The 25355-nt window shown below is 39.5% G+C and overlaps 4 protein-coding genes across 6 annotated transcripts; 1 reads left to right on the top strand and 3 right to left on the bottom strand.

The window, feature by feature from the left end:
• Positions 1-75: 75 nt before the first annotated feature.
• LOC144642597 (histamine H2 receptor-like) lies at positions 76-13490 on the bottom strand. 3 transcript variants are annotated; one of them, XM_078501597.1, is made up of 3 exons: positions 13252-13490; positions 3300-4117; positions 76-1964 (listed from the first exon to the last, which is right to left on the bottom strand). In XM_078501597.1, the coding sequence occupies exons 2-3, from the start codon at positions 4088-4090 to the stop codon at positions 1640-1642; spliced, it is 1116 nt and encodes a 371-aa protein (XP_078357723.1). In that variant the 5' UTR covers positions 4091-4117; positions 13252-13490; the 3' UTR covers positions 76-1639. The 3 variants fall into 3 exon arrangements, with proteins under 3 accessions (XP_078357723.1, XP_078357724.1, XP_078357725.1); XM_078501598.1 differs by lacking the exon at positions 13252-13490 and adding an exon at positions 8035-8185; XM_078501599.1 differs by lacking the exon at positions 13252-13490 and adding an exon at positions 5054-5114.
• A 2303-nt stretch (positions 13491-15793) lies between these two features.
• On the bottom strand, positions 15794-18302 carry LOC144642552 (myosin regulatory light polypeptide 9-like). The gene is made up of 2 exons (XM_078501525.1): positions 17809-18302; positions 15794-16111 (listed from the first exon to the last, which is right to left on the bottom strand). Exons 1-2 carry the CDS (start codon positions 18207-18209, stop codon positions 15997-15999), a joined length of 516 nt encoding a protein of 171 aa, XP_078357651.1. The 5' UTR covers positions 18210-18302; the 3' UTR covers positions 15794-15996.
• Positions 18303-19794: 1492 nt separating this feature from the next.
• On the bottom strand, positions 19795-22067 carry LOC144642550 (myosin regulatory light chain 12B-like). The gene is made up of 2 exons (XM_078501523.1): positions 21550-22067; positions 19795-20060 (listed from the first exon to the last, which is right to left on the bottom strand). The coding sequence occupies exons 1-2, from the start codon at positions 21951-21953 to the stop codon at positions 19946-19948; spliced, it is 519 nt and encodes a 172-aa protein (XP_078357649.1). The 5' UTR covers positions 21954-22067; the 3' UTR covers positions 19795-19945.
• A 973-nt stretch (positions 22068-23040) lies between these two features.
• LOC144642551 (ATP synthase F(0) complex subunit k, mitochondrial-like) lies at positions 23041-25116 on the top strand. The gene is made up of 3 exons (XM_078501524.1): positions 23041-23148; positions 23262-23418; positions 24883-25116. Exons 2-3 carry the CDS (start codon positions 23272-23274, stop codon positions 24970-24972), a joined length of 237 nt encoding a protein of 78 aa, XP_078357650.1. The 5' UTR covers positions 23041-23148; positions 23262-23271; the 3' UTR covers positions 24973-25116.
• Positions 25117-25355: the final 239 nt, after the last annotated feature.

The following is a 25355-nucleotide window of genomic DNA, read 5'->3' as shown; positions in this document are numbered from 1 at the left end:
CTAGGTACACCGCCATCCCTACCGCTACACCGAACGTTCACCGCGGTCAAACGTCTCGGGCAGGTTTTCTTTCCATTTCGCCGTTTTTTGTTCAAATTGAAGTGTTATTACGAGCAAGGATAGATAAAAATAGTTGCTGAGTGAAAGCATTCTCCCATTCCCTCAGGTAAACCAGTGTTTTTACTTTTTAAATGTTTCGCATCCGAACCAAAGTGCTTTGACAAATGGCGCCGACAAGTCCGCATATTGCTATTTTCAAACACGTAGAACTTTTTTAGTAAAGCTCCAAAAAACTTAGTAAACCCTTAGGATACCGGTTATGTATCGAACTTTGCACTGTGAAAATTAAAACCTTATCTTTACAGTACTTTTCTTATTTTTTGCATATTTCTGTCGTTTGACCGCGGTGGACACCGGACGGCTTTAGGAAATGCGGGGCTCAGAATAATGTCGTTACTGCTGAAATTAGGGGACGTGGATGCTTGACGTCTTATAACCTGCGAAGCTAGCGGTTTTGACCGATTTTGCTTCCACTGAGGGTGTTCAGGACACAACGCCAATATTTAAAGCTCTCGTTTAGAGTTGCGCTTGAAGTAATAAAAACACTGTCATGCCGTGTAAGCGGTCTAGACCTACCAGGAACGAAAAGTTGTATCTTTTTATAATAGGGGTGTAAAAAAGCTTTAGCCACGCCTAGATTGGTCTCCTTATAGGGGTTTAACTTAAATCTTTCAACGAGCGTCCTCGTCCCTTTCTATGGGATCCCCCCGAGTCCTGAATAATGTCGTTGCTTCTGAGATCTGCGATTTTGTTGCAGTAGCAGAGACATATGGTTTCTTCTGTACTCAATCCCCACCAACCTTCTTCCCTCCCCTTCTTTCCAAAAATTTATTTGGGACGTCACGCAACCCTTCTTCCTGTTTCGGCATGGCAAGACTGTTTTAAAATTTACTCAATTTGTCCCGAGTTGGTATTTCTCTGCTTAAAACAGAACGTAGGTTTTGTCAAGAAATTCGCGGATCATTCCGCACACAGAGGAACTCACTACGGGACTCCCGTAGTCTCCTCGTCCCTTTAGTCTCCTCGTGAGAAACGGCTTCAATTGTCCGCAGTTTACCTCCGGATTAATGAGATCTGACAAGTCAAGTGAAAAGTAATTCTTGCTGCTTCGGTTTTCTTTTCTTTTTTACAACCACAGCAAAAGAGCAACTACTTGTCCTCATCTGTCGTGACACTCCATGGCTGTGAACTTTGCCGCTAAAACTTCCCGCTCTTTTTGATGTTCAGCGATGAATAGAACAAGGTGCTTTTAACCCAAAGCAGGGCTTGACAATTTCCTCGCGATGAGCTTGAACATGAGACTTTGGACTGAACTGACACATACCCGTCGGCCAGACCTAAACTGATTCCCAAGGCTCCCCAATCACAGGCCTCGTGCTTCCGTATTACAAGACACGAGGAAACTGGGCTCTACCAAAGTAAGGCAGCCATTTTGAACTGTCACCTAGAAAGTCATCGCATAAAAACATTCTCAGTTCGTACTTAAGAATGTACTAGGTGAGGCAGTGATGTGCAAAATAGTGAGAGCAGGATGGCCAAGGAGTCCCTTTCATAAATGTTTCGCTGCAAATGTAGTCATCTACGAGCTGGTGGAGTGCGCAGTTTTGTCTGGGCAACTGACGCATAGCTCAGTTGTTGCACAGTTGTTTTTTTCCAGCGTGGATGATCTGCTTTTCAGTGAAGAGAAGCCCCGAGTTCTCGATGTCGACAACTGTCGTTCAAGTTCTGATTTCGTGAGCGAGGGAACTCTCCCGGTTAGGTTGGAGTACGTGAATTTGAAGAGGTGTTTAAAGGCAGTCTTGAATTGCTGGTTCATCAAACTGTAAATGATGGGGTTGAGAACTGAGTTGAAGTAGTGAAGCCCCTTTGCGACCATCACTGCTTCTACGTCAATGCGGCATTCACTGAAATTTCAAAGAAGTATGAATTTAGTTTTGATTTTTTAAAGGTGTCTGAAAGCTATGAACTGTATACTTAAAGGAAAAGTTCACTCCGCATTTTTCCAGTACGAGGCCTTCCCTCCCGCCCCATCTTGGAGCGGGGCCCTGGGACGAAGTCGGCCTTGTTTTTTGTTTTCTTGGGCTCTGTTTAGCAAATGGGGCACAGGATTTGTCAAACAAAAGCACTCGAGTAACGGGTTTGGTATTAATTCCGCACTTCGCTGGCTCTTGCGTCACACTCCGCTCCAAGGGCAGTCAGTGTCGGTTGGTGATTTTGTTGGTTATAGCACACGTTGGGAAGTGAACAATTTTTGTATACTTTTTGGTGCCATTCTGGTCCTTACAATTATTCCACGAGCACGCGTTGGATATAAGATGGCAGATAGCCAACGAGGCACGTACCGCCGAGTTGGCAAAATTGTTTTCAAAAAAAAAACCCCATTTCTTTTATTAAAAACGCCCAAAGAATTACAATATTTAAGGTCCCCAGCTGTTTTCGTTGACGCGTATCGGCTACTTTATTTGTGATCAATGGTATATGTGCTCATATACCATTGCCTGTTAAGTTAACCAATCAAAACTCAGGAATTACAATATACCATTGTAGCCTGGCTAAAAACAGGGAATTTTTTAGTGGCCAGAGTTAGCTCTCCCAGTCCCCCCAGTTCACACAATTGTCTAAATCCCAGAGAATCTCACGGGTGTGTTAACATGCAGAAAAGGTATTTTTCGGGGGTTCTTTGTGGAGCTTAAAGTGAGCGTAAAGCGCTAGACACTTACCGGCGACGGGAAGGTGCAAAAATTTAAAATGGCTCAACTCAGGTCCCACTAAGATCGCCAAAAACAAAACACGCTAATTAGAAAAAAAAAATGAGTTTTCAAGCACCTCCAGCTCCCGGGGAAAACTTCAAGTTAAAATTGTGCTAATAGTGGAAAGAGATAAAAAGTCTGAAAGTAAATTAATTTGTCGTCTGACTAGACTTTTGTTCGGTCTGTGAGGGTAAGTTTAGTTAAAGGGTATTTACTAAAAATAAGTTAGGATCTTGGACTTGTTTTGTAAATGTGATTATGAATCGAATGACGGTGGCGGATTTACACTATTTACGCTCTAATTGTCTGAGACACGGTGTTGCAATGGTTAGTGTGTTAACCCTCACTATAGATGTCTTTCCCCACCCAGGAATACAACCTGGTTAAAATGCTATCTCAGTGAGGAATAACCTGTGATAGAGTAGCATCAAGTCTTTTAGGGGAGCGACAAACTTATACTTGCTTCATGCTATCTTATTGATGACTTACCGGCATAGAGCATTAAAGATATTGAGAAAGAAGAACGGGAACCAACAGAGCACAAAAGCCCCCATCACTACCCCAAGTGTCTTGGCAGCCTTCAACTCCTTCGGGAGACAGAACCTCTTGGTCTTCTCTCCGATCTTCAGCAGCATCTTCTTGGCTTGAGTGCGAGAGACTCGGAAGATCATGAAATACGCGTAGCTCATGACCAGTACAGGCGCAGCAAAACACAGCGAAAACGCAACCAGCTGATAAACCGTGGAACGGGACTCCCCCCAGAGCACAAGTTTGATGATAGTCATGATCAGCGCAAAGGACCACGCCGCGCAGATGGCGACACGCGTCTTGGGCGTTGTCACAACGCTGTGGTACCTCAGCGGGGTCGAGATGCAGATGTAGCGTTCGATGCTGATGAGGAGAAGGTGCGAAATGGACGCCACGCCGCACAAGATGTCAAACGACTGCCAGATCTTCATCAACCACAAAGAAAACTTCCATTGTGGTCCTGTCAGTAGATAGGCCGCCCATACCGGCATCGAAAACACCGCCACCAAGATGTCCGTAACGGCCAGGGACACCACAAAGTAGTTGGTGACGTTACGCAACTTCCGGAAGGCCACAAATGCCCGGATGACAAGCGAATTGCCGAGAAGTGTGAGAACGATGATAATAATCAAAAGAAAGGTGGCAATGAATTTCAGCGTGAAGTCAAATGACTGTTCTTCTGCTTCAGGTGTTGCTGTGGTGTTCAGATTGTTGGATGCAGTGAAGTTAGTCATCTTCTGTCGAATGGTCATTGATGGCTTACCAGATCAGTCCAAAGTCTGAAATTAAAAAACTATTTGTGAATTGAAGGGAAAAAACTCACCTTCTATGATATAGTGATTTTATTAAACCTGTGTAACAATATCTAACAATGAGTGCTAAAAGAAAACGATGGAAATAGTGCCTATATTATAGTATATATATATTATAGTATCGTATATTGTAGTGACTTTTTTACAGGTTAAGGAAAAAAGCGATTTTAAGTAAGCACTGTAGACAGAGTTTTCATAAAAATTGAGCAAATCATGATATGATGTTGTAGAGTGAGGGTGGGAAATAGAGATTCCCGGACTGAAGGAGGCGAGGGAAGTCTTCGAGAAGTCTTCGAGTTGCGAGAAAAGAGATGCGGGAAGCAGGATTCCTAAGATGGCCGAAACCTAAAATAATAATAAAAAAATGCGCAAAATTGCGGCGTAAAGATAAGAGGCGGGAATCATTAATAAAGGGGCGGAACTGGGAGAAAAATAAACTGGAAGTGGGAAGTTTAGACTCCTGTCCTCTCTCCCTCAATTCTCCTCTTTCTCCACAACCACGTTTCCTACACCGCTTCCTCCAAAAGCCTTTCAATTCGTTCAGCTTTGACCATGCATCCCTACGTTCCCTTAGGCTTTCTTAATAACCGTAATACTATCTAAACATAAGCCATAAACCCGTAGCTGGATACCTCTCGACGACCTGGCTTTGTTCCTATAAACACCCCTCTGTAACAGACCCAGTGGAATCTTTATCTACACCGGGTTTTAGGGATAAAACGTCACTGGGTTGGCCAATTTCCCACTGGGTCGGCTTATTTTCGGCTGTTTTTTGATAGGTTTATTCGAAAAAAAATGGCCAGTTGTCGAAAATGAGGAGTTTCTTGTTAGTAAGTGTTTGTAGCTTCAATATCACAGTGAAATCAATGTAGGGTCAGGCGAAGCTTTCCACCTCAAACTCACCCTCCTATAGCATGCGCAGTTGCTCCGTACTATGATTTCTTATCCATTACCCGGCACTGTTTTCGATGCGTTACTCAGCAAATCTTTGTCGGACTGTTGTCGGACTGAAATGACAAAGTTTTAGGCTAAATAAAAAATCTTGCTTAGAAGTGAAAGGCGTGAATTTGTTATCTGATAAAAGGGCTTTTGATTGACTGTGGCTTAGTTTGATTTTGATCGAAAATAATTAAAATGCTTTTTGCTGATCGTTAAAACCACCGCATGTCAAAAACTTCGATTAAAAAAAGAAAGGGTGATTGCCCGTGAGAAAAAAATGTTTTGTTAATCGTTGTGTTCATTGATAAGTAATAAATATTTAATCAAAGGTGGGTTGAAGCGATAAATCGTCACATTTTGGAAGATCTGGCGTCAGATTCTCTTTTGATGTTTTGCACCAATATTTCAGGGGCATTAATTAAATTGAGCACATCTATAGTCCATTCGTTTCAATAAGGACATAAATTATATATAAACGAGCCCTTTCTCATTCAGACCATTCAGTTTAAGAAGATAAATTTTTGGAGTCGATGCAGTATTCTTTAAATTTATTGTAAGAGAGGTTTTAGTATTTTAGATCAACTCTTTTATTGAAGTCGATGCATTTGAAGTCGATGTGATGCTTGAAGCGTTAATGCTGGCGGCTTTTCTCTCTAATCTAGTTAGAAAGATAGTAAAGTAATCCATGTGGGCTTTATCTAATGGTTAGTCCATTTATCAATTTGTGAAAACTCAGCTTAAAGATAATCAACATTTCGAACGTTGCAAGCTTTTCGAAGCTTTGTTCCTTGAATTGTTTGGCGTTCATTTTCGATCCCAGACCTTCGCTTTCTTGACTGCCCCTCAAGACGCAAAAGCGGGAAGAGCCCTGAGGTCGAGAATGATTTCACATGCTGTTTGCAATCGAGAAACCCTATACCACGGAATCAATTTTATGTTTTTCTTGTACTGAAATTTAGGTAGTTAGTTGTGGACTACCGACAGATAGCAATTTTAATTTCCTTGGCCATTTTTTTAAATTAAACTTTTAAAATAGGTCATGCTAAAAAAAATACCTTGAAGCAGATAAATAGCTGATAGAAACAGGGTGACTGATTGAGCTAAGATAAATGTTGAATATATCCTATTCTGAGAAAAAAGTAAGCAAAATGTAAAATCCTGTTTAAAAAGGGGGGACCCCACTCTTTAAAAAAAAAGGCGCGAGCGCGCGAAAAAAACAACTCGGGAGTTACTGTAACTCTAATAAAAGCTATTTCGGTCGGGAAGGATCAGCACATTTTTTTTTGTTGGAAATCGTATCTAAAGTAGGAGTCTATAAGAAATTGCCGGGAATTTGGAAACTCGGAAGTTTTGCCGAGAAACTACAAATAATTTCAGTTTTGCAAAAACACATTGGGATCATCACACTTATGTTTTCCTTCTAAAAAAACAAACAAACAGAAAAAAAAAACGGAGAATGCTCTGACCTTTTGGCGTCGCGACTTTGCTTTATCAGTCCAAACAGCGTTTATTACAGATGTCATCTCCCATTGTGTTAGCAACACTGCTTCCGACTTGAAATGGCTGCAAATCGATGTGGTCGTCAAAATAAAAGCGGATGTTTTTCACTTTTCTGCATGCAGCCGTCTCGGATTTCCTCGCGTGACTAAACAAAAACTGCTGCACGCAGGCTAAATTTTCACGTGAATTTGAGATTTTGATAAGTTTTAAATTTGACATAAACTGTCAGTCTAGCTTGTACCAAAAAATTTGAAAATGACAATTGCTTATTAAAAACATCAAAAAAGTACTGCCCTGCAAAGATTTATTTTTTTATGAGCTGACTCGAGGCAATTCGAAAGTCTGCCATAATTATAACTTTATTCTGATATCACCACCTAAGCCCGAAAATAAATTTTAGATGGAAACTCTTAACTGTCAGCCCTTCTCTTCCTCAAAAAAATCGTTTAAAATAATGGGTCTGTAATGGACAAAAAAAGGAAATCTAATGACATGTTGTCATAAAGAGCTGACATCACTCGCGTGAAAAGACAAATATTTGTAGGTGTTAGATGTGTTTTTCCTCCCTTTTTCAGTTGGCGGCATGTTATAAGAATTCTGAAAGTGAAAGATTTGTTTTTGATAAGAAAATATCGGCTTTTTCAATTGAAATTCGAGAGGCTTTTAATGACAGGAATCACTGTCCACCTTAATATCCGAGTTTGGTAATTACTCGTGAGATAAATCTCGGTATTTCTGTAATATTAGCCCAAGAGGAAAATTCTGCCAGAGGCATATGTAAACATGTCCTCTCAGTTGGACAAATGAACATTTTTTTTCCATGCCTTATATTTTTATGTTAACGTTTCTCGCTGCGCTGCCTTAATTTTTCAATTTTAAATTAACACTGTGATTCATGTTGTGAATCGCATATCATGTACAATGCAACATACAGTCATTTGCACCGATGTAACAAACTTAGAAACAAAGAACCTCGGAGCTCGAGCGAATTTAACGAGCTAGCGGATACATGTGATGAATCTCTCACGACATAAAAAATAAATTTTTGGGAACTGGCCATTTCTTAGCCCGCGAAATAAAGCCACCTCCGTATCGGCATCGCCAAAGTGGCTGGGAGCCCTGATCAGAGGCGGCTGTTACTTATAGGCTAGCCCGGCCATTTCTGCAGTAAAGTTAAACTAAACTTTGTCAATTATATATAAATTTCGGATATAAGAAACAATAACGTGAAATATTTTTGGCACCGCGCTCATTCCACGTATATTTTAGAACAGTACTCTTCATGAATGCACGCAAATGGCTTCTGGTCTTCGCGTCCCAGTACTCTTTTTAATTCGTAACAGGCAAGCTAAACACCTCGCAGTAAACAGAGAAGGAAGAAATCTATTTTATAAGCACAGATTCAAAAATAACTCGTTTAAGAGAAATGTATGCAATGTACTTACCATGACCGCTCTCAAATCGATACGAATATAAAAACTGCGTCAAAATCCCTCAGTAAACAGTGAAAAATGTAAAAAAAACTCCGTAGTTAACACCGTCTAATCCAATTCAATTAAAAGCAATAATACTAAAGCCTCACGCCAGTTTTCCGCCGTATTTATCTAGAATTCACTCCAAGGAAAGCACCATAAACCACTGATAATGTACACGAAACTAAGAAGCATTTTCTTCCGGTTAAAAGCGATCAAAATTGATTTGATCGACATATGCTGTTTGTACATCTTCACAGAGGGAAACATCTCTTAGTCAAAAGGTAGATTTTCTATTGGCTATCGAATACACAGTAGTGTTTGCTATTTAACGGATTTACGTAAGAGCCGTAGGATGTGGCTTTCCTTTTCATTTAACTGTCCCGATAATGTAATTAAAGCTGTCCACTGTTGTCATTTGTATAGTCAGATATTAGTTCACTTGCCTTTATACACTCCGGAAGAAATTCTATCGGGTCAGATCTAAAATCACTGTTATTCCCTGGCAACAAAATTTTCGCTGATTTTCTACGTTGTTCTAGCGGTTTTAAAATTCGGTTAATGACTATTTCTAATTAAAAAAAATTCTCCTTCCGATAAGCTACTAGCTAGCCTTTTGGATATGTTAGCTTTTGTAATTATTATTTTTAGAGGTGTGTTTTTCTTTGATTATTGCCTTTTGTTGTTGCAATGACAGCTCGATGAATCGGAACTTGTAAAAAAAAATAAATGTCACGACAAGGTTTTTTAACGCACCCTGAATGCGGGGAATCGAATAGGTGCTTAAGGGTTTTTTTACCCTTTGCCACAACCAATGGCGAAAAACTTTAGTGTCGTGCAGCGAAAAACAAAGACAAATATCACAAACTGAATCTTTTTTATTCTCCTTTGCCACAGCAGGTTTCTAGTTTCCAATATTTTACTGCTGATACTAAACCTCTGCCTTTTCACACCGTTCGCTTCTAACTCAGTATGATCAATCGACATCAGTTCACTGGTCACTGGTTACACAGTAGAGCGGTTTTCAACTGAATGTCATAAAGCCAAAAAGACAGTAATCACTCTGGCCAATGACAAAGGACATGGACAATCTAGTGTTCCAATCAAAACTCGAAGTAAATACACGAAGCCGGCACGAAGCGCGGGAAAACGTGTATGAGCGAGTCACGATTGGCTTTGGTTTTGGTTTTACTTTTGATTGGTTGAGAAAGTGGCGCGAATTTTTTAAACCAATCACAAAGTGTAGTAGAACGGTTTTCAGTTGAGTGTCGCAAGTAATTCGCGTTTCCTTTGGCTTTGCATTACTGCGCTTAGTGATTGGTTTAAAACTCTCGCAACACGTCCTCAACCAATCAAAAACCAATCGTGACTTGTTCGCACACTGTTTTCCCGCGCTTTGTCCTGGCCACATGTATTTGCTTCGAGTTTTTATTAGTTTGCTGGATTGTCTGTGTCCTCTGGGATTTGCCAGAGTTATGACTTCATTGTGACATTTTTCAAAAATGTCTAGATAACAGCATAGCAGTGAAGATATAAATTTCAAGAAGAACACGACACTCTTGAGTTTTACAAACATGTTTCGGCAGATGTAATGATTAAATTAAACATTTTAAATTAATTTCATTTTTTTTTTTTTCATTCTGTATTTTAATCCAAGTCTATTTTTACAATTACACTAATTAACGTGGGAGAAATCCCTGAGAGATTCAATCAAGTTAGCATGAATAAATAATAACGACTGGAGGATCGGCTCAGGGATGAAATTAATCGCTCCGAAGTTAAATTAATGAAAACGCTACTTGTGGTCGAATGTCGCATCTCATTGCTGGGAGTCTGAAATTTAAGTTCAAAACACTTTCTCCTGTTTTTACGAATTTTTTGATATTCTAATCCGCACATTTCTATAAAAATGCTTGTTCTGAGAATTTTCTTCTATTGATGATTATCTTTCTTCTCGTCACCTATCTGCTGAAAATGTATTGATGGATGGAGGGATGGATAATCTTTATTTAGGGTTTAGGGTGCATTCTTTTGGGACTACTCTGGCTATTGTCATTCTGGCGGAATACACGGGCTATCATTTCCCAAACGAATGCATATCCTGAAAACGAAATACTAGTGGTGCAGGTGACCTGAGAAGTATTGTATCTAAATAAAATAATATATAAAAAAATAAATAAATATGTGTTTATAGTGGTCATGCACTTAGCTTCATATCTCAACGAGATAGCTAGTTTACAGGCATGCCACTGAAACAGAGGAAACAAATAATTTATAAATGAACATAAGTAAAGTAAAGTCTGTCTCCGAGCCATGAGGGCCATACAGCCGGAGCTTATCCCGGTTTCCGTAGCATTAAGCGACTAGGAGTATTGCTACTCCCCCCTGGATGGGATGCTAGTCCATCGCAGGGTTACCCCCAGCAGTAAATTCGCCGGTACCCATTTATACACCTGGGTGGAGAGAGGCACTGTGAGAATAAAGTGTCTTGCCCAAGAACACAACGCAGCGCCCCGGCCAGGCCTCGAACCCGGGCCGTTCGACTCGGAGTCGAGCGCGCTAACCATTAGGCCACCGCGCCTCCCAATAAATAAATGAACATAACAAGGTTAAAAATCCCAACTGGCAGGAGGCAGAACAGTTGGCTATATACAAAACTCGCACGCGCGAGTTGCGAACGATCTGGGGCTGCTTGCGGAGGCCGGCCGCGTATGATTTACCGCCAAAACTATCCTAAAAGAATGCATATTCTGTATATAATTCCGAGTAAACCGTATTCCGTTCATTCCGTTCATTCTGCCATCGGGAGCAGAATTAACAGAATGGTATTCCATTCATTCCGAAAACGGAATAGATCGCAAAAGAACGCGATCGCCGTCTATTCCGAGTATTCCATCTCCGGAATAGCCCCAAAAGAATGCGCCCTTCTGAACACGGTCAAATCATCAGCTAACTGAACAAATTACAACACATTTTACTGACTTACTTCATAATAATAATCTAACTATAAGCTATACAGAGAAAAAAAATGTAAAACAAAGTGTACAAAGCTTCTTTCCTCGAATGCCGTGCCCTAGAGTACTTGTTCAAATAGATCTTTAAATTGCCTAAGGGACCCTGCCTGTCTTACGTTCAGATAGGAAGACTGTTCCATATTATTAAGATGGCGCCACTATAGGTAAAGCTTTCTGTAAAAGTTAGTGCGCGATAATGAAGCATTGAGTTTGTTTTCAGAGTCCCGTACGTGGTTTAATTCAGTTCTCGTTTTTCAAATTTAGAGATTCTGCTTGTCTTACGTTGATAGGAAAACTGATCCATAAGATGGCGCTTCTTTAGGTAAAGCTTTTTTTTGTAATAGTTAGTGCGTGGTAATGGAGCATTGAGTTTGCTTTCAGAGTCCCTTAGGTTGTACGCAAATTCTCGCTTTTCAAAATTAGAGAATAAATAGTCTGGAGCCAACCCGTGCAGAGACCTGAAAACCATCATGGCTCTTTGAATTTGCTGCTGGCGAGCTAGATTTTTCATGCTAGAATGTCGAATAAATCACCAGCGTGCGCGTCATAGCTTGAGAAGGTCAAAACACGGGCTGCTCTATTTTGTAGCTTTTGTAGCTTGTTTTGCAAAGTAATCCCACAGTTTCTTCAAACAGTAGATACTGTGATGAGAAATTCTCTGTAAATCACTTATGAGAACTGAGTGACTGAGGGTTCCGATTAGAAATCCAAAAAAAAAAAAAAAAAAAAAAAAAAACGAGTAAAGAGGTTCGAATCCAGCTGTCACAACAACAATTTATGTTATTTGTCTCTCGTGCTAAATTGCCAGCCAGAATTATTCGGTTCTGGCATGATTTGTCACTTAAATCGTCGGGCCATTTCATATTTTCATTACGTTTCCAGTGAAAATGGCTAGATGTCAGTTAAATAAATTAAAAACACGACAAAACAGACATTACAATGACATGACACGGTAAAAACATCATTTCATAATTTATCAGATAAACTCTTTTCCATTTTAAAGGTTGTCGTCACTTTCGCCCTTTTATTATCTTTTTAATTTGGAAACAAGTTAAATTTCTGCCTACAACTGACCCCAAGGTAGTTGTGATGTAAATTTGGTTTGTATCACCCAGACTGCCAACCACAAAACGTGATAAAAATTTGCTAAGCTAAAAATTTCAAGTCTTTTCTTTTCAAGATTTTTTTGGGCTATCCGAGGATACTAATAACTTAAGACCGGCCAAAATAATATAACATAAGTAAAACTCTTTGTATTTTACAAAAAGAGCTCTCTTCTCCGCAGAGGCCTCTTTCGTGTTTCGAACGGGCTGGAAAATGAGGAGAGGTGAAAAGTAAGCACGCGGAGCCTGGAGACACGCAGAAGAGAGAGCAAAAAGAGGCTAAAATCCCCCCGTGAACGAAATTGCATAGTGGCACAAACGTTATCAAAGAACCAAAACATTTGTCATTTGTCAACGCTGTTCAAACTGCTTGAAACTAAAATCTGTAAGAGCTGATGAACTGAAGTCGTTAAAACTAATTAATTTGAGTACATCTGCAATGAAAATCATTATGAAAAGCGAAAACAATTTGTAGTTTATTACATTCAGCAATCGTGTTTATTTTCTTAGTAGAGTTTCGACTGAAAATTAATAAAAGTAGAAACATGCTTTGATATTTGTTGGTCTTTCGCAGCTGCCTTAGAAAAACAGAAGGTGTAGTTTTTCTTTTATTGAAAAACACCGAGCCTTTTGTTACAATTTCGTAATCAAACACGGCTCGTCATTTTGCACTGAAATAACAAAAGTTGAGCCTTTGAGCCTTCGCGAAGGTGTAACATGTTTTAAATTCAATTCGGCGTGAAGATTTCGTATGAGAATCAACTTAATTTTTCGCGTACAAGACAGCGAGAGAAACTTTTCCGACCCGACTCGTTCTGTAATAGCGCAACCGTGTTTCGGTGCTTCGGAACAAATTCTTGTAATTAAAAACGCCCTGAGACAGTTTTGTGAATCTTTTTTACCACATTTGAATTATGTATTGATTTGACTGTTTCAAGATTGCTCGATGGAAGTGGGTTGATCGGGATAATTGCGTCAGTTCCGATTTTCCCTAAAACGTACGCCTTTTAGTTGAAGTTAGAAGTTAATCTCAACACTCCTTATATTTGAACAAAATCGAGATGTTACCTTACCTTGTTCAGTCGCCCTTTGAATTGAAGCCGGCAAATGGAGAGGAGCTTGTAGAATGAAACTCGAGTACTCGGATAAACTCGCCCCAAAGTCCGTCAGATTATACGCAATGAATGGCGTTTTACAATACACCTGTTTTTGCTGCAACAGCACGAAAACATGCTTCTAGCTGCCTCTAAAAGATTTATAGCTTTGGTATTTCTGAACGTGCTCCCAACTGCGTCTCTCACTGAGTGCGACTTGAAATGTTTTGGCGAAACTCGTTAAGAAAAACCAGGTGCAAACACAAGTGTGATAAAGACACTCGGCGGACAGCAATTACCCTCAGGTCTGTGAATAATTTGCATAACAGTTTAATTTTAATCCAAGGAGGAATTTATGAACCAATTTGTTTTGCTATTTGGTTGTGGCCAAAGCCTCGCTCAGTACAATTCCAAAAGCGAAATATGAATAAATGAAGATGGATAATCTTCCGAAAAGACATCAATCGCATCGCCGGCTTCTGTTTCGTGCAGGAAAGCGTTGCAGATACTATGGGAGCTTACGGATACTATAGGAGCTTACAGGGCGGCATATGATTTCCGTAGGCCAAATTATTTATCCAATGTTGTTTTTGCAGCTGAATGCACTTGAAGTGAAAACAATTAGAGTACCCCGACGAGCCCGAGTAGTCTAATTGTTTTAGTAATAAACTCGAAAGGATTGCAGTCCAAAACCTTCAATTTTATGCATTTTTAAGCCAAAAATCAAGGGATTGAAATCGTCCCGGCGCGCGCGATTGTGTTCTATTCTGGGCTGACAGAAATCAATGGAAGGACCAATCGCTGAGCTTCTATTAATGACCGATACAGAAAAAAATAAAAAAAAATTAAAACAATACTTCAATTATACTCATGTTTGCACGAAATATCTTGTACTGTAAACCTCGGAAAATAAGCCCCCTGCCCCCTCTCCCCCGAAAACCAATGTGAGAACCAATCACTGAGCTTATACTAATGACAAATACAGAAAAAAATTGAAACAATACTTCCAGTTATACTCATGTAGGCACGAAATTTTTTGTACTGTAAAATTTGGAACTATATACCCCTTCCTTCCCCAAAACAAGAATAAATTTAAAAAAGCTCTCAGATCTAAGACACAAAATTAAAATCTTCCCGAAGTAAAAGCCCTGGTCGAATATTAGTTATAATTCTTTAAGAAAGATATAACTTTTCCGATTATAAGCCCCTGATGTAGATCAGAGCTTGTTTTGTATTTTACATTGTTAGAGAAATGCTCAGAGCGACTTTTAATAGGACTTGTTTTGGATTTTATATCGTTATTCCTAGAGAGTTTTACTATGTGGTATTCTTAGTATGCACGGTTTCTTTTCAAGAAAGTAGTAAATTGAAGTTAATTGGCGATGCTTTTAGGCAGGTGTGGTCGAAATAGACATGGTTATTTATAAGAGTATATAATATCTGTTTTTAGCTGACCCCCGAATGCGTTTGACATACACTATAATAATTGCCTCGCGAACGATAATTCATTCAGCCGGATTCTTCAATTTAAAAGTAATTGTTTAGTTTTTCACGCTTTCGCATTTTTGTCGTCTATCTCAATTTTCACTTTTCAGTGTTTTTTGCCTGTTGTTTGTCAACAGTCTCGTTTTTATGCTTTCTTCCTTTCACTATCAATCACTTTTGAGTACTTTTAGACACGATATTTGATACCAAACCGTTTATTTTTCTGATTACATGCGCATGACTAGACTGAAGCACTACTTAATTAATTTGGAATTGGGATTCCGTCTGTGATGTAGGTACAACGCAATTAAATTTTTAAAAATTTTTTAAAACCCCCCCCAAAAAAAAAAAAAACGCGGGGGAACCCCCACAGAAACTCTCCTCCATAAAACAGCCCAAGCCAGAGTTAAAAAGCATTTCTCGTGAACAACTTGTTCATAAAACCTATGGTTTGCTGGCGCCCCTACGATCGCTGCTTTGCACTCTACCGGAAAAACTCCTTTCAGAGAGTCTAATTATGTATATAAATAGGACAAATAGTGTCAGGAGCCCATTACGTAATGGGCTCCTGATAGTGTCCCCAATTAGTTTTTTTAAGCTAAATACCATTGACACTAACAATTTTTTTTTCATTTTTTCATTCATTCATTCCGTTCATTCGTTCATTCATTCGTTCGTTCGTTACAAGAATAGCGGGACGAACGTGAAATAGCGAGCGAGCGCGGTGCCCACGCGCGCTACTCGTAGCGGCCGCGCTGCTCGCAGCTCGCGCCTTCGCCACTCGTACCGATCGTGCACACTCGCTTTTGCGTTCGTCCCCACGGACTTCAAAGCAAAAAAAAAGACTGCTTGCATCCTTCTCAATGGTACGCAGGAATACAAAGAGTACGCGGGTTGTCACGTGGTCAGCACTGCAACATACGGTCAGGTCACTGGTTGCTTAGCAACCTATGACAAAAATCGTGGGCTCATGTCAATTCCAGGAGACGATACTAACCCCACCCAACCCCTGAAGAGTTGAACACGGCGTGGCAGCTCTTACAACGCTGCAAGTTTTATTTATTATTTTCATTTCGTACAAGTTTTCTATTCCGTACATCCTCGCCTCTTTTCCAACTGCTCTGTCGCACAGCTAAGAAATAACATTTATAAACATGATAAAATAGTAGTTTAAAAGTTCTGTAAGTCTGCGTGCAACTGTAAACTGCCGCAGAAAAAAAAAATGTTGGTGTTTCCTTATTAGTCATCCTTGGCACCATGTTTGATCGTTTTTACAAACTCCAAGTAGTTGAAATTTCCATCATCATCGGCGTTTGCTAAACGAAACATCTCTTCACACTCATCGTCAGTGAACCTACAAGAAAACGTGACAGTCATGGATTTGTAACGCAACGTGGTACATTCCCCCCCCCCCCCCCAACCCCTTTTTCGGAGAACAAAAAAAAAAATTTCCCAAAATTCAAAAAAAAAAACACCGAAGAAAAAAAAAGGCTATGGGACGAAATACTTAAGATATTGATGAAATTTTTGGCAAGTGTTCCAAAGACACGAAAACGTATGTTGCTAGGATAACACTTAAACTTAACTAAAAAGCTTCAAAGCTATATTGAATAAAGATATATTGAATATTTTCGCTTGGGCTACTGTTTTTCCTATTCAAATTTCAGTGCTTTCTCAAAAGTAATTTCAATAATATTGGGTCTTCTTCAGTAGGCCCATAAATGGTCATAAATATCCTGTCTTCTTAGAACTGTGAAGTAACTACGATATTACCCTGAAAGACAAACTATGATAGCTAGCTATAAAGTCACAGACATATTTAACAGTAACTCGTGCTGATAATTGTTTTATTTAAAAGTAATGACGCGTAACCGGATTAAATTATCAACTAGTGCGAAGATAATTATCGAATTAACGCCAGCCCATTGAGATCATTGAGTCTGTTCATGGCTTCTCCGTGAATTTGTTCCGGAGCAAGAATCATTCCAGTCCACACTTGAAAGTAGAATAAAAGCAAAAGGATGCACCTAGTTGACAGCGAGCTTTTATTCTTGCGGTTTCTCTATTAGGCACAGAGAGGTTTTAATTTGACCGAACAAAAGGCTTCTCTGTTGTGCAGCAGAAATAAAGATAATGTCACGCAGAGGCTTCTTGCTGTGAGCAAAACTTTTGCGTGAGTTGTCTGTTGAAAAACACGGGCTTTAAAAACGTTTTATGAGAAATATCGACTCGCGAAAACAATATTTGTGTTTTTCTTCGACACAAACGGCGATGCTTTTAGCAATAGGTAAACCTGATTTTGGAGTTCTACTCAACATATTTAGACAATCTAAAAACACCAGGTCGCTGATTTACTATCCTTATAAGCTTCCTGAGGTGTGACCTTTGTAAATCGTCGTATTTGAAACATTTGAAATTCTTTATTTCATGTCAAGTTACTTTCACGTCATTTATTTTTGCACGAAAATGTTGTCGAGTTTTCGTTGTTCTGAGTACTTTAAACAGTATACATTTTGGTTCCAAACACCACTTTGTCGAAGCTATATCAATAAAAAATCATGGCCAAACTTCAAAACACAAATTAAACACTTATATATTTCTATCCAGTAGAGTTATTATTTGTTTTTGTTGATGAATCTCTCAGGAGCGCCGTCTTCCCTTTTAATAAAACCATAGTTAAACAGGGCTTGGAATTAAAATTCATCAAGCAGATTCTAATTTTCTTATTGATCCAAGAATCCTTATAAACGCGAGGCTCCGGAAACGCGCGTGCTTCGTGTGTTCGCGAATTTTGTCGCGCTCGTTCCTCGAACATTGAGCAAAGGCAGACGTAACTGAAATTAAGATTGCACTGTCCTTTTTGGCAAGTAACATAGGTTCAGTTGCAATTCGTTTTTAATCGCGATTATAGCTTTTAGTGAAGTGTCTTGCATTAAACCCAAGGACTGGCCAGGCTTGATCCCAGATCTGCAAGGCCATCGCAATTTCTCAGAGTTTAATTTAAATTGTAACTGTGATTGGACAATTTCTTTGAAGTGCTAACTGCCTTACCTGTCACCCATTCCCATCAACAAGGGTCGAAGCTTGTCCTCGTTCAGTATCCCCTTGCCATCCGCGTCAAATGAGCCGAAAGCGTTCCTGATCATGTCTTCAGGGTCGGTCCCATTCAGCTTCTCACCCATCAGGGTCAAGAACATGGTGAAGTTAAGTGGGCCAGACGCTTCATTCAACATGTCGTCTATGTAGTCGTTCGACTCTTCCTTTCCCAGCGAGTTGAACATGTCCTTCAGATCTGTGTCTTTGATAAACCCATCGCGGTCTTGGTCGATCATGCTGAACGCTTCTTTAAACTCCTGGATCTGTTGCTGATCGAACATGGCGAACACGTTAGAAGTGGCACGCTGGGCCTTCTTCTTCGTGCCGGATTTTTTTGCTTTCGTTTTACCGGACATTTTGGAGTTTCGCTTTTTTTTTCTCCGCGCGCTCTGTTTGCCCAACGCAAAAAGATTATGCCACTATGCACTCCGCCGGCAGAATGTTTACAGATTTTAAATCGCCGGGTATCATAGCGCGCTTTTGTGAACCCATTACAATGCTCTTGACCTTATTAGGTAAATGTGATCACATTGGAACCTGTCCACAAAATCCTTTTCGCACGAAATCACGGCGACAAAATAAAAGACTTAACTTCTGCTAGTATCTGGGTTACATCTAGAAAAGAGGAAAAATTTCTGTGCCAAAGACAAAACCAAAACTGATGCGCAGAGATTTTTGGTTCTTGTGTTAGTGTTTAGCCCAGTGATCAAACCCTTGAAAATCTGTCGTTTTATTTACAGCTAATTTTGCAGCTAGGAATATTTCGTTGGCAATAACAAAGTAACATTACTACGATTTGAGGAAAATGCCGATTTGTTTGACCAAATCCCAGCAAATCCATTTGGAACTAGCGACATCTTTTCACAACACAGATTCATTCAGTTGTGACAGTAGTTTCTGTTATCTCTCTTGCCATTTAGTTACGGTTGATTTATCGCCAACGCCCTCTTCTTAAAAATTTTCAGACCAAAGATCGAATGATCAACTCTCTTTACTGATAACGGCGGGTTCTTTCAATTATGGTTCTGAGAACTTGTTGCTGTATTAAACTAGCAATATATTGATAATTTTTATATAAATTTCTCAATATTTGTTTACCATGACGGAATGAATGGTACAATGCTTGGGTGCAAATGGGTGCAATGCTTGTATTTTGAAAATACAGCGTTTGTACACTAGCCAAAGGACTCCGCTCCATGTTAAATTCCCGGGTAAATTGTTTACTTATTTTCGCGGGAATGGAACTGGCCAAATTTTGCGAGACTTAAATTTCGCGATTTGAAAAAAAGAGCGTGTTGAAAGGAACTAAATTTTGCGAAAAAGTTTCCAATTGTTGAATCACATCCACAAACATACAGTAAGTCTCACAAAACGGCGTACAGATTTTAACTTTACATAGCATAGCAATATTTTACAACGACATTGAACAAAATCATAAAAACAGGTTGGCATGTTGTCACGGTTTGCGACAAAACGTTATACAATTGCAAGTCAGCATTTACGATACGTCCTTTTTTAAAAAAAAAAAAAAAAAAAAAAAAAAAAAACTATCCCTCTCTTTTGAATGATTGGGAGAAAGAAATTAAAGCATAACACGAAGTGTGCAGGGTGAGGACAAAGGACACGTTACAATCATGTAAACTGACTGTTGACAGGGTATTAAATGTTCGCGTGGTTAATTTTCGCGTTAACTTTTTTTCGCGGGAAATCACGAAAATTAATTCCCGCAAATAACTAACAATAAGCTGGTATACCCTGTATTTTCAAAACCTTAATGTAGGCATGATTGAGTTAGTTCAATTTCTACTTTCTTCCCTCCAGCCTGATAGAACAGAATTTTCTCATGGGTCACTCACTTCTTTAAGAGAGGCCGTCACCACTGAGAAAAGTCTGTTTCAGGCATTTGATGAAACTTTAAAAAAATATATATCGTGAAAACTCTTTTATAGATAAACGAAATAATCAGTTTAATCATTTAAGTCAATTATCAAAACACATTATATTGCAACACAATAAAATGAAAATTCCAGGCTAGCTATTTACGAAAAGTTCTGTTCCTTGAAATGATAAAGTTCTCCCTTTCTAGCACTCCTTATTCATCCTTGTCACCGTGCTTTATGGTTTTGGTGAATTCCAGGTAGTTGAAATTGCCGTCGTCGTCAGCATTCGCAAAATGAAACATTTCATCGCATTCTTCCTCTGAAAACCTGGAAAAAATGACGAGAAAAGCAATTATATAATAAGACAAACTGCAATTAACTTTCATTTGGCCGGGTGAACCTTCAAGAGGTCTGGATACGTGGTCGAGGATAGCGGTCACGTGACTGTATTGGCGCGTCGCGCCGTTTCTCTCGCGGTTCAACTCTCACTTTCAATTCAATTTTTGGAATTTTCAAACGTCACGTCTTTGCATGACTGCCCTTCACGGCCAGATATTTAGATAAATACAACAATAATTATCTGTTGTCAACTCTGACCTTCGCATTGTCGTATTGACAGTTTTCACCAAAATGAAAACGTAACAGAAACCAGTTATCTGGGATGGATAGAGAACTTCACGAGAGTTGATCACAACAAAATGCCCATGAATGTAATCACTTTAAAGGTAGACTGAAGAATGCACAAGTGTCCAATCGCTTTTTCTAAAGTAAGGTCTCGATTTTTGGAACAGCATTAAAACTGCATTAATGACCTCTGTTTGACCTCTGCGGTGTTTCTGTGATTTGTTTTGTCTGTATTAGACTTAAAAAAATATTAAAAAAGAGGGTAGATTTTAAGGATTTGATTCGTTAAAAAATACTAGACTTCTATTAAGGAAAATAAAGAAATCTATATAAAGTAGCGAAAATGTTGCTAGTCTACTTGTTCAACATTGGGGGGCGATATTAAAAATCTAATTTGGAAATTGAGTGATGAAATAATTCAAGCGATCTCTATCTGTCTCGTAGTATTTTTCCGGCGTGTTTGATTAAACAATTGGTAAACAAAATCTGTTTTCCTTTGCTATGCTACTATCAATTCTCAGGGCATATTCGATTCGCTCAAGCAATGTCACTGAAACAGAACGATACGTTGGCTAGTCTAGTTAGAACCAGACCACCCTCTGAACAAGTAAGCGGTACACAGTCTTGCGCTATTGTCATACCCGGGTGTCATAGCAATGTTGTCTGAATGTATTGATATTTTGAAGACCCGACTGGACTATGTTTATAATTCTAACCTGTTCATATTCTTTAGATCCAAACATTAATTCTTCGTACATACTGGCATACATATCTTTCAATGTAAGCTCTGAGAACCTGGTTGTTCATCAAGACAGAATCTCCGCATAGTTCATGATAGTTATTACTATGAACCCCGTGTTGGAAAATTCTTACAAAGCGGAACAGACTCCTTACGGTAAGGAGTCTGTTCCGCTTTGTAAGAATTTTCCAACACGGGGTTTCATAACAATAATGTTCGCCAGAAGCTCGACCTCTTTAGATCTTGCTGCGCATTTTGAATGATGCATTGTCACAGCTGCTTTAAAGTCTCACAGCATCCCTTTCCACCCCAAGGCCCCAGTTCAATTTTTAGCCGCAGTCTGTTGCTACGTTTGCGAAAACTAGCGCCAAACATAACACTTAACGCAAATCAGAAGCAGCTCTCCTATAAAAACGTAGCACAGCTAGAAAAAATCTCTCTCTATGAGCCTACCTGTCCCCAAGTTTCATCAACAGCGGTCGCATTCTATCCTCGTTGATGACTCCAGTTCCATCGGGATCGAAAGTCGTGAATGCGCTCTTGATCATGTCTTCGGGATCAGTCCCGTGCATATTCTCCGAGAACAGCGTCATAAACATGGTGAAATTGACCGTTCCGGTCGCCTCGCCCAGCATGTCCTCGATGTAGTCGTCCTTCTGGGGCCTGCCCAGGGAGTTGAACATCTCTGTCAGGTCTTTGGCGCTGATGATTCCATCTCTATCCTGATCGATCACGTTGAATGCCTCTTTAAACTCGTGAATCTGCGTTTGGTCGAACATCGCGAACACGTTGGAGGTCGCGCGTTGCACCTTCTTTTTCTGTCCGCCTTTTTTCGATTTGGCTTTCCCCGACGACATTTTGATCGTGCGAGAAAGTAATTACGAAAAAACTTCGAGCTCAAGAAGAAACTTAACGCAGTTCAGTGCTAGACACACCTTGATAGCGAGCAGGGTTGAAATGAATTTAAAACTCGCTGGAGTTTGTTATCTATGTTTTTTTGTCGGTGTCACAAAGGGAGATTGATTTTCTTGGTTAATGGGGTCGTTAGTGGAAGTGACATGTGCATCAGAGCTAATGTAATGAACTTTTCAAATGAAATTTTTCCACAACAAAAACAGAAATTAAATCAAGCACGTGAAATATGTTTAAATTTCCAATGTGAGGGATATTCGTTTATGCGCCACAATCTTATATTTTTAGTTGGTCACAGAACATCATAATTGGTTCTGGTATATGTTACAACAATAACAGCCTTTATAAGAAATTTTATCATTTGAAACTGTTTTCAGGATAAAATGCTTGTCAATCGTTTTAGCGTAGATGCGTGCCACACGAGTCTCCGGTGTTGTCGCTAACACTTTTCTGTTTTCTAAAAACCCGTCTCGCAATAAACAGCGATGATAAGTAGCAATCAAATCAACAAAGATCTAACCTAAGGATTTTCATACACTATATTTTTAAGTGGAACTGCTTGCTATTAAATAATCTTGAAGTTCCATATGTTTTCATGTCCGAGTTAGAATACCGGAAATTGTAATAACTTGTTAGAAGGCGTGTCACGCAATGTTCAGACTGGTCACGAAACTCTCTCTCTTTTAGTTTCCTTATTCTTGATGCGTGCGCGTGACTGTTTATAGCCTGTGTACAGCCGTCCCGCACCTTTCAAAAAAAAAAAATCCGTGATTTTTTTTTAGCGAAGCGGGACGGCTGTACACAGACTAGACTAGTGACTGTTTGGTACACCTAAAATTGCGCGATTTGAAAGACTACAAGGCTTTTTCACTGCGCTGAACTATTCTTTATTGACTTCGTAAATATCCATTCGCGAACAATGAACAATGTCGTCGAACCCTCCGAAAATAAATTTCGCCCGAGAAGGAGATTGCGAGTTTAATGCGAGCAATCCCGCGAGTCCCGCGAGTATAAACCCGCGAGTGTTTTTTTGCAGCCTCCAGTTGTCAGCGGTTGCTCGCTAACCTGGCCAGCGGTTTCTCCCGCTTCGGAACTTTTCTGTCCGCCATTTTGGATTTGACTGGCGAGGGATTGCAGAAGGTACGAGTTGTTTTACTCGCAGGAAAGGATGTTTCTTTTTCGGAAATCATTTAAACAGACTAATGTATTAGTAATAAGTTAATCGGAATAATTTTTACGTTCTCTCATTCAAGGAATAGCACAATGAGCGGTGTTTTATGGAGGAGTTTGCGTGTTCCGTTGTCCAGGCGCATGACGCGACAAATGGCTGATCATCCAACGGCAGAGGAGCTTGGTTTAACAGGATGGCAATATTACTTTAACACCCAAACTATTGCTGGTAGACGTAATGTAAGTAGCTTCGTGGTCTGAATTTTTTATAATGTTATCTGGCACATATTTATACTGTCAATACTGATATTGCATTGTAGTGTGTGGCTGTGTGCGAGATTAGTGACTCCAAAATATGAGTCGAGGGCCACTTTTTGAGATGCAGGATTTGAGATACTTGTATTATAAGGCCGGAATTGGAGAATTTTGGAGAATAAGGAAGCGAGATTCGGGATTAAAAGAACGGGATACAAGATTTAGCAAAGTTTAGCAGCATGGAGGCTCCCCTGGGGGTTTTAGGGAATATCAACTTTTTGGGAACATGGGAAAAAAGGAAAATAAATCTGGGAACACGGAAACAATGGCCTCTTTTAGGGATTCACAAGGAAAATTTTGTTGGGAACAAGGGAACATGGACCTCCCCTGAGAGGTCCTCAGTATGAGCTGGCAATTAACTCAAGGATTGATGTCACTGATGAGCCAGCAAGCCCTGTGAGCCAGTGAGCAACTTGATATAATTACAGTCAACTCTGAGGTTGTGATCCGCTTAACCAAAAATTCTGGTTTGAATTTCCAGAATTTTCACGTGTCAAAAGAATGGTGTTTTTCACCAGGCTATACCAGTAAAAATAGTGGGTTTGTGGGCCCACTCTTTTTTGTTACTCCCATATGATTTCAAGTTAACTGACAATCTTGTAGTCCAAAGGTGACATACCCCGTAATATTATTATTGCTGGTTAGCTACTTTATGAGTAGAAGTAAACTTACCCATATTTATGATTACTTTGAGCTCAATCTTTCAAGATATTTGCTTATAAGATTTATTTTCACTTTACAAGAGAAATGTATGAATTTCTCTACCAAGAACTCGACAGACAAGAAAATAATTTTTAGTCATGTGAAACAAAGATCACTATGCTTGTAATGATCTTTTAGTTCTTGATGTGGACTCTGCTGTATCTGGCAGCTAGAGAAATGAATCTGAGTGGAAATACCAAATGGGACAGAAAATTTCTGTAAATATTTCTGAACTTCCAGGAAAAAGGACAACCTCCAGAAATTATTGACCAAAAGTTTTGAAAAGAACTTTTCATAAACTTTTTGTTCCATTTGATTTTGTACTGTACTGTAATTTCTGGACATTTTGGTCCAGAGGATTGGGCCCTGAGTCTCTCTAAAGTGGATACCCTTGTTACAAATTCTAGCTGTCCACCTTAGAGATATCTCTACCTTACAGTGTTGCCTGCTTATAGAGAATTGACTGTATAACCCTTCGCTAAATAAGAAAGCTTATTACTCTCAGGCTAACCAGAGTGTTACTTAGGCTACAGACATTCCGAGTGCTAATTTGGCTAACCTAGGAGTAAACCAGTAGTTGAGCATCGGGACTTACAATCTAAAAACAATTCTATAATAATTAGGCTCTTCTTTGTTCTTTTCATTTGTCAGAATACTATATAGTCATGTACTTTTGTTCCATTGCAGGTTGTGTTTGCTGTTTATGGATCCCTGTTTGGAGTTATTGGACTTTATAAGTTGAGGTCAAAACCCAAGAAAGAGGCCGCTGCACAATAATCATGGAAAAAAATCATTCTTGTGTAATTTTTGTGTACGTTTGCAATCTTGTGGAGGGACTACTGGTTGAAGGAACAAGTGATGTAAAGTTTATGCAGCCCATTTGTTATTCTGATAATAAAATTGGATTGACTTTTTAAATCATCTCTGTGTTGTGTTGATTTCCAGTCCAAGTCTGACACAATTTAAGGTTATTCCCCAGTATTGCATTGCACATCCCTACTGCGCATAATTTTGTGTGAGTAGTGCATACGCACTTAAGATTGTGGCTTTTCTTTACAGCACCAGACCTCTCTTTCTTTTGTCTCTTTTGGACCAAGTGAACTGTTTGTAACAGGAAGGTGTCTCTATTGTTTGCTGAGGTATCCGTAATGAGAAGTTCA

This window comes from Oculina patagonica, chromosome 2 (assembly GCF_052425735.1).
Source record: "Oculina patagonica isolate OP01 chromosome 2, crgOcupat, whole genome shotgun sequence".
NCBI classification, from domain to species: Eukaryota; Metazoa; Cnidaria; class Anthozoa; order Scleractinia; family Oculinidae; genus Oculina; species Oculina patagonica.
This window is presented reverse-complemented; position numbering and strand designations above follow the sequence as displayed.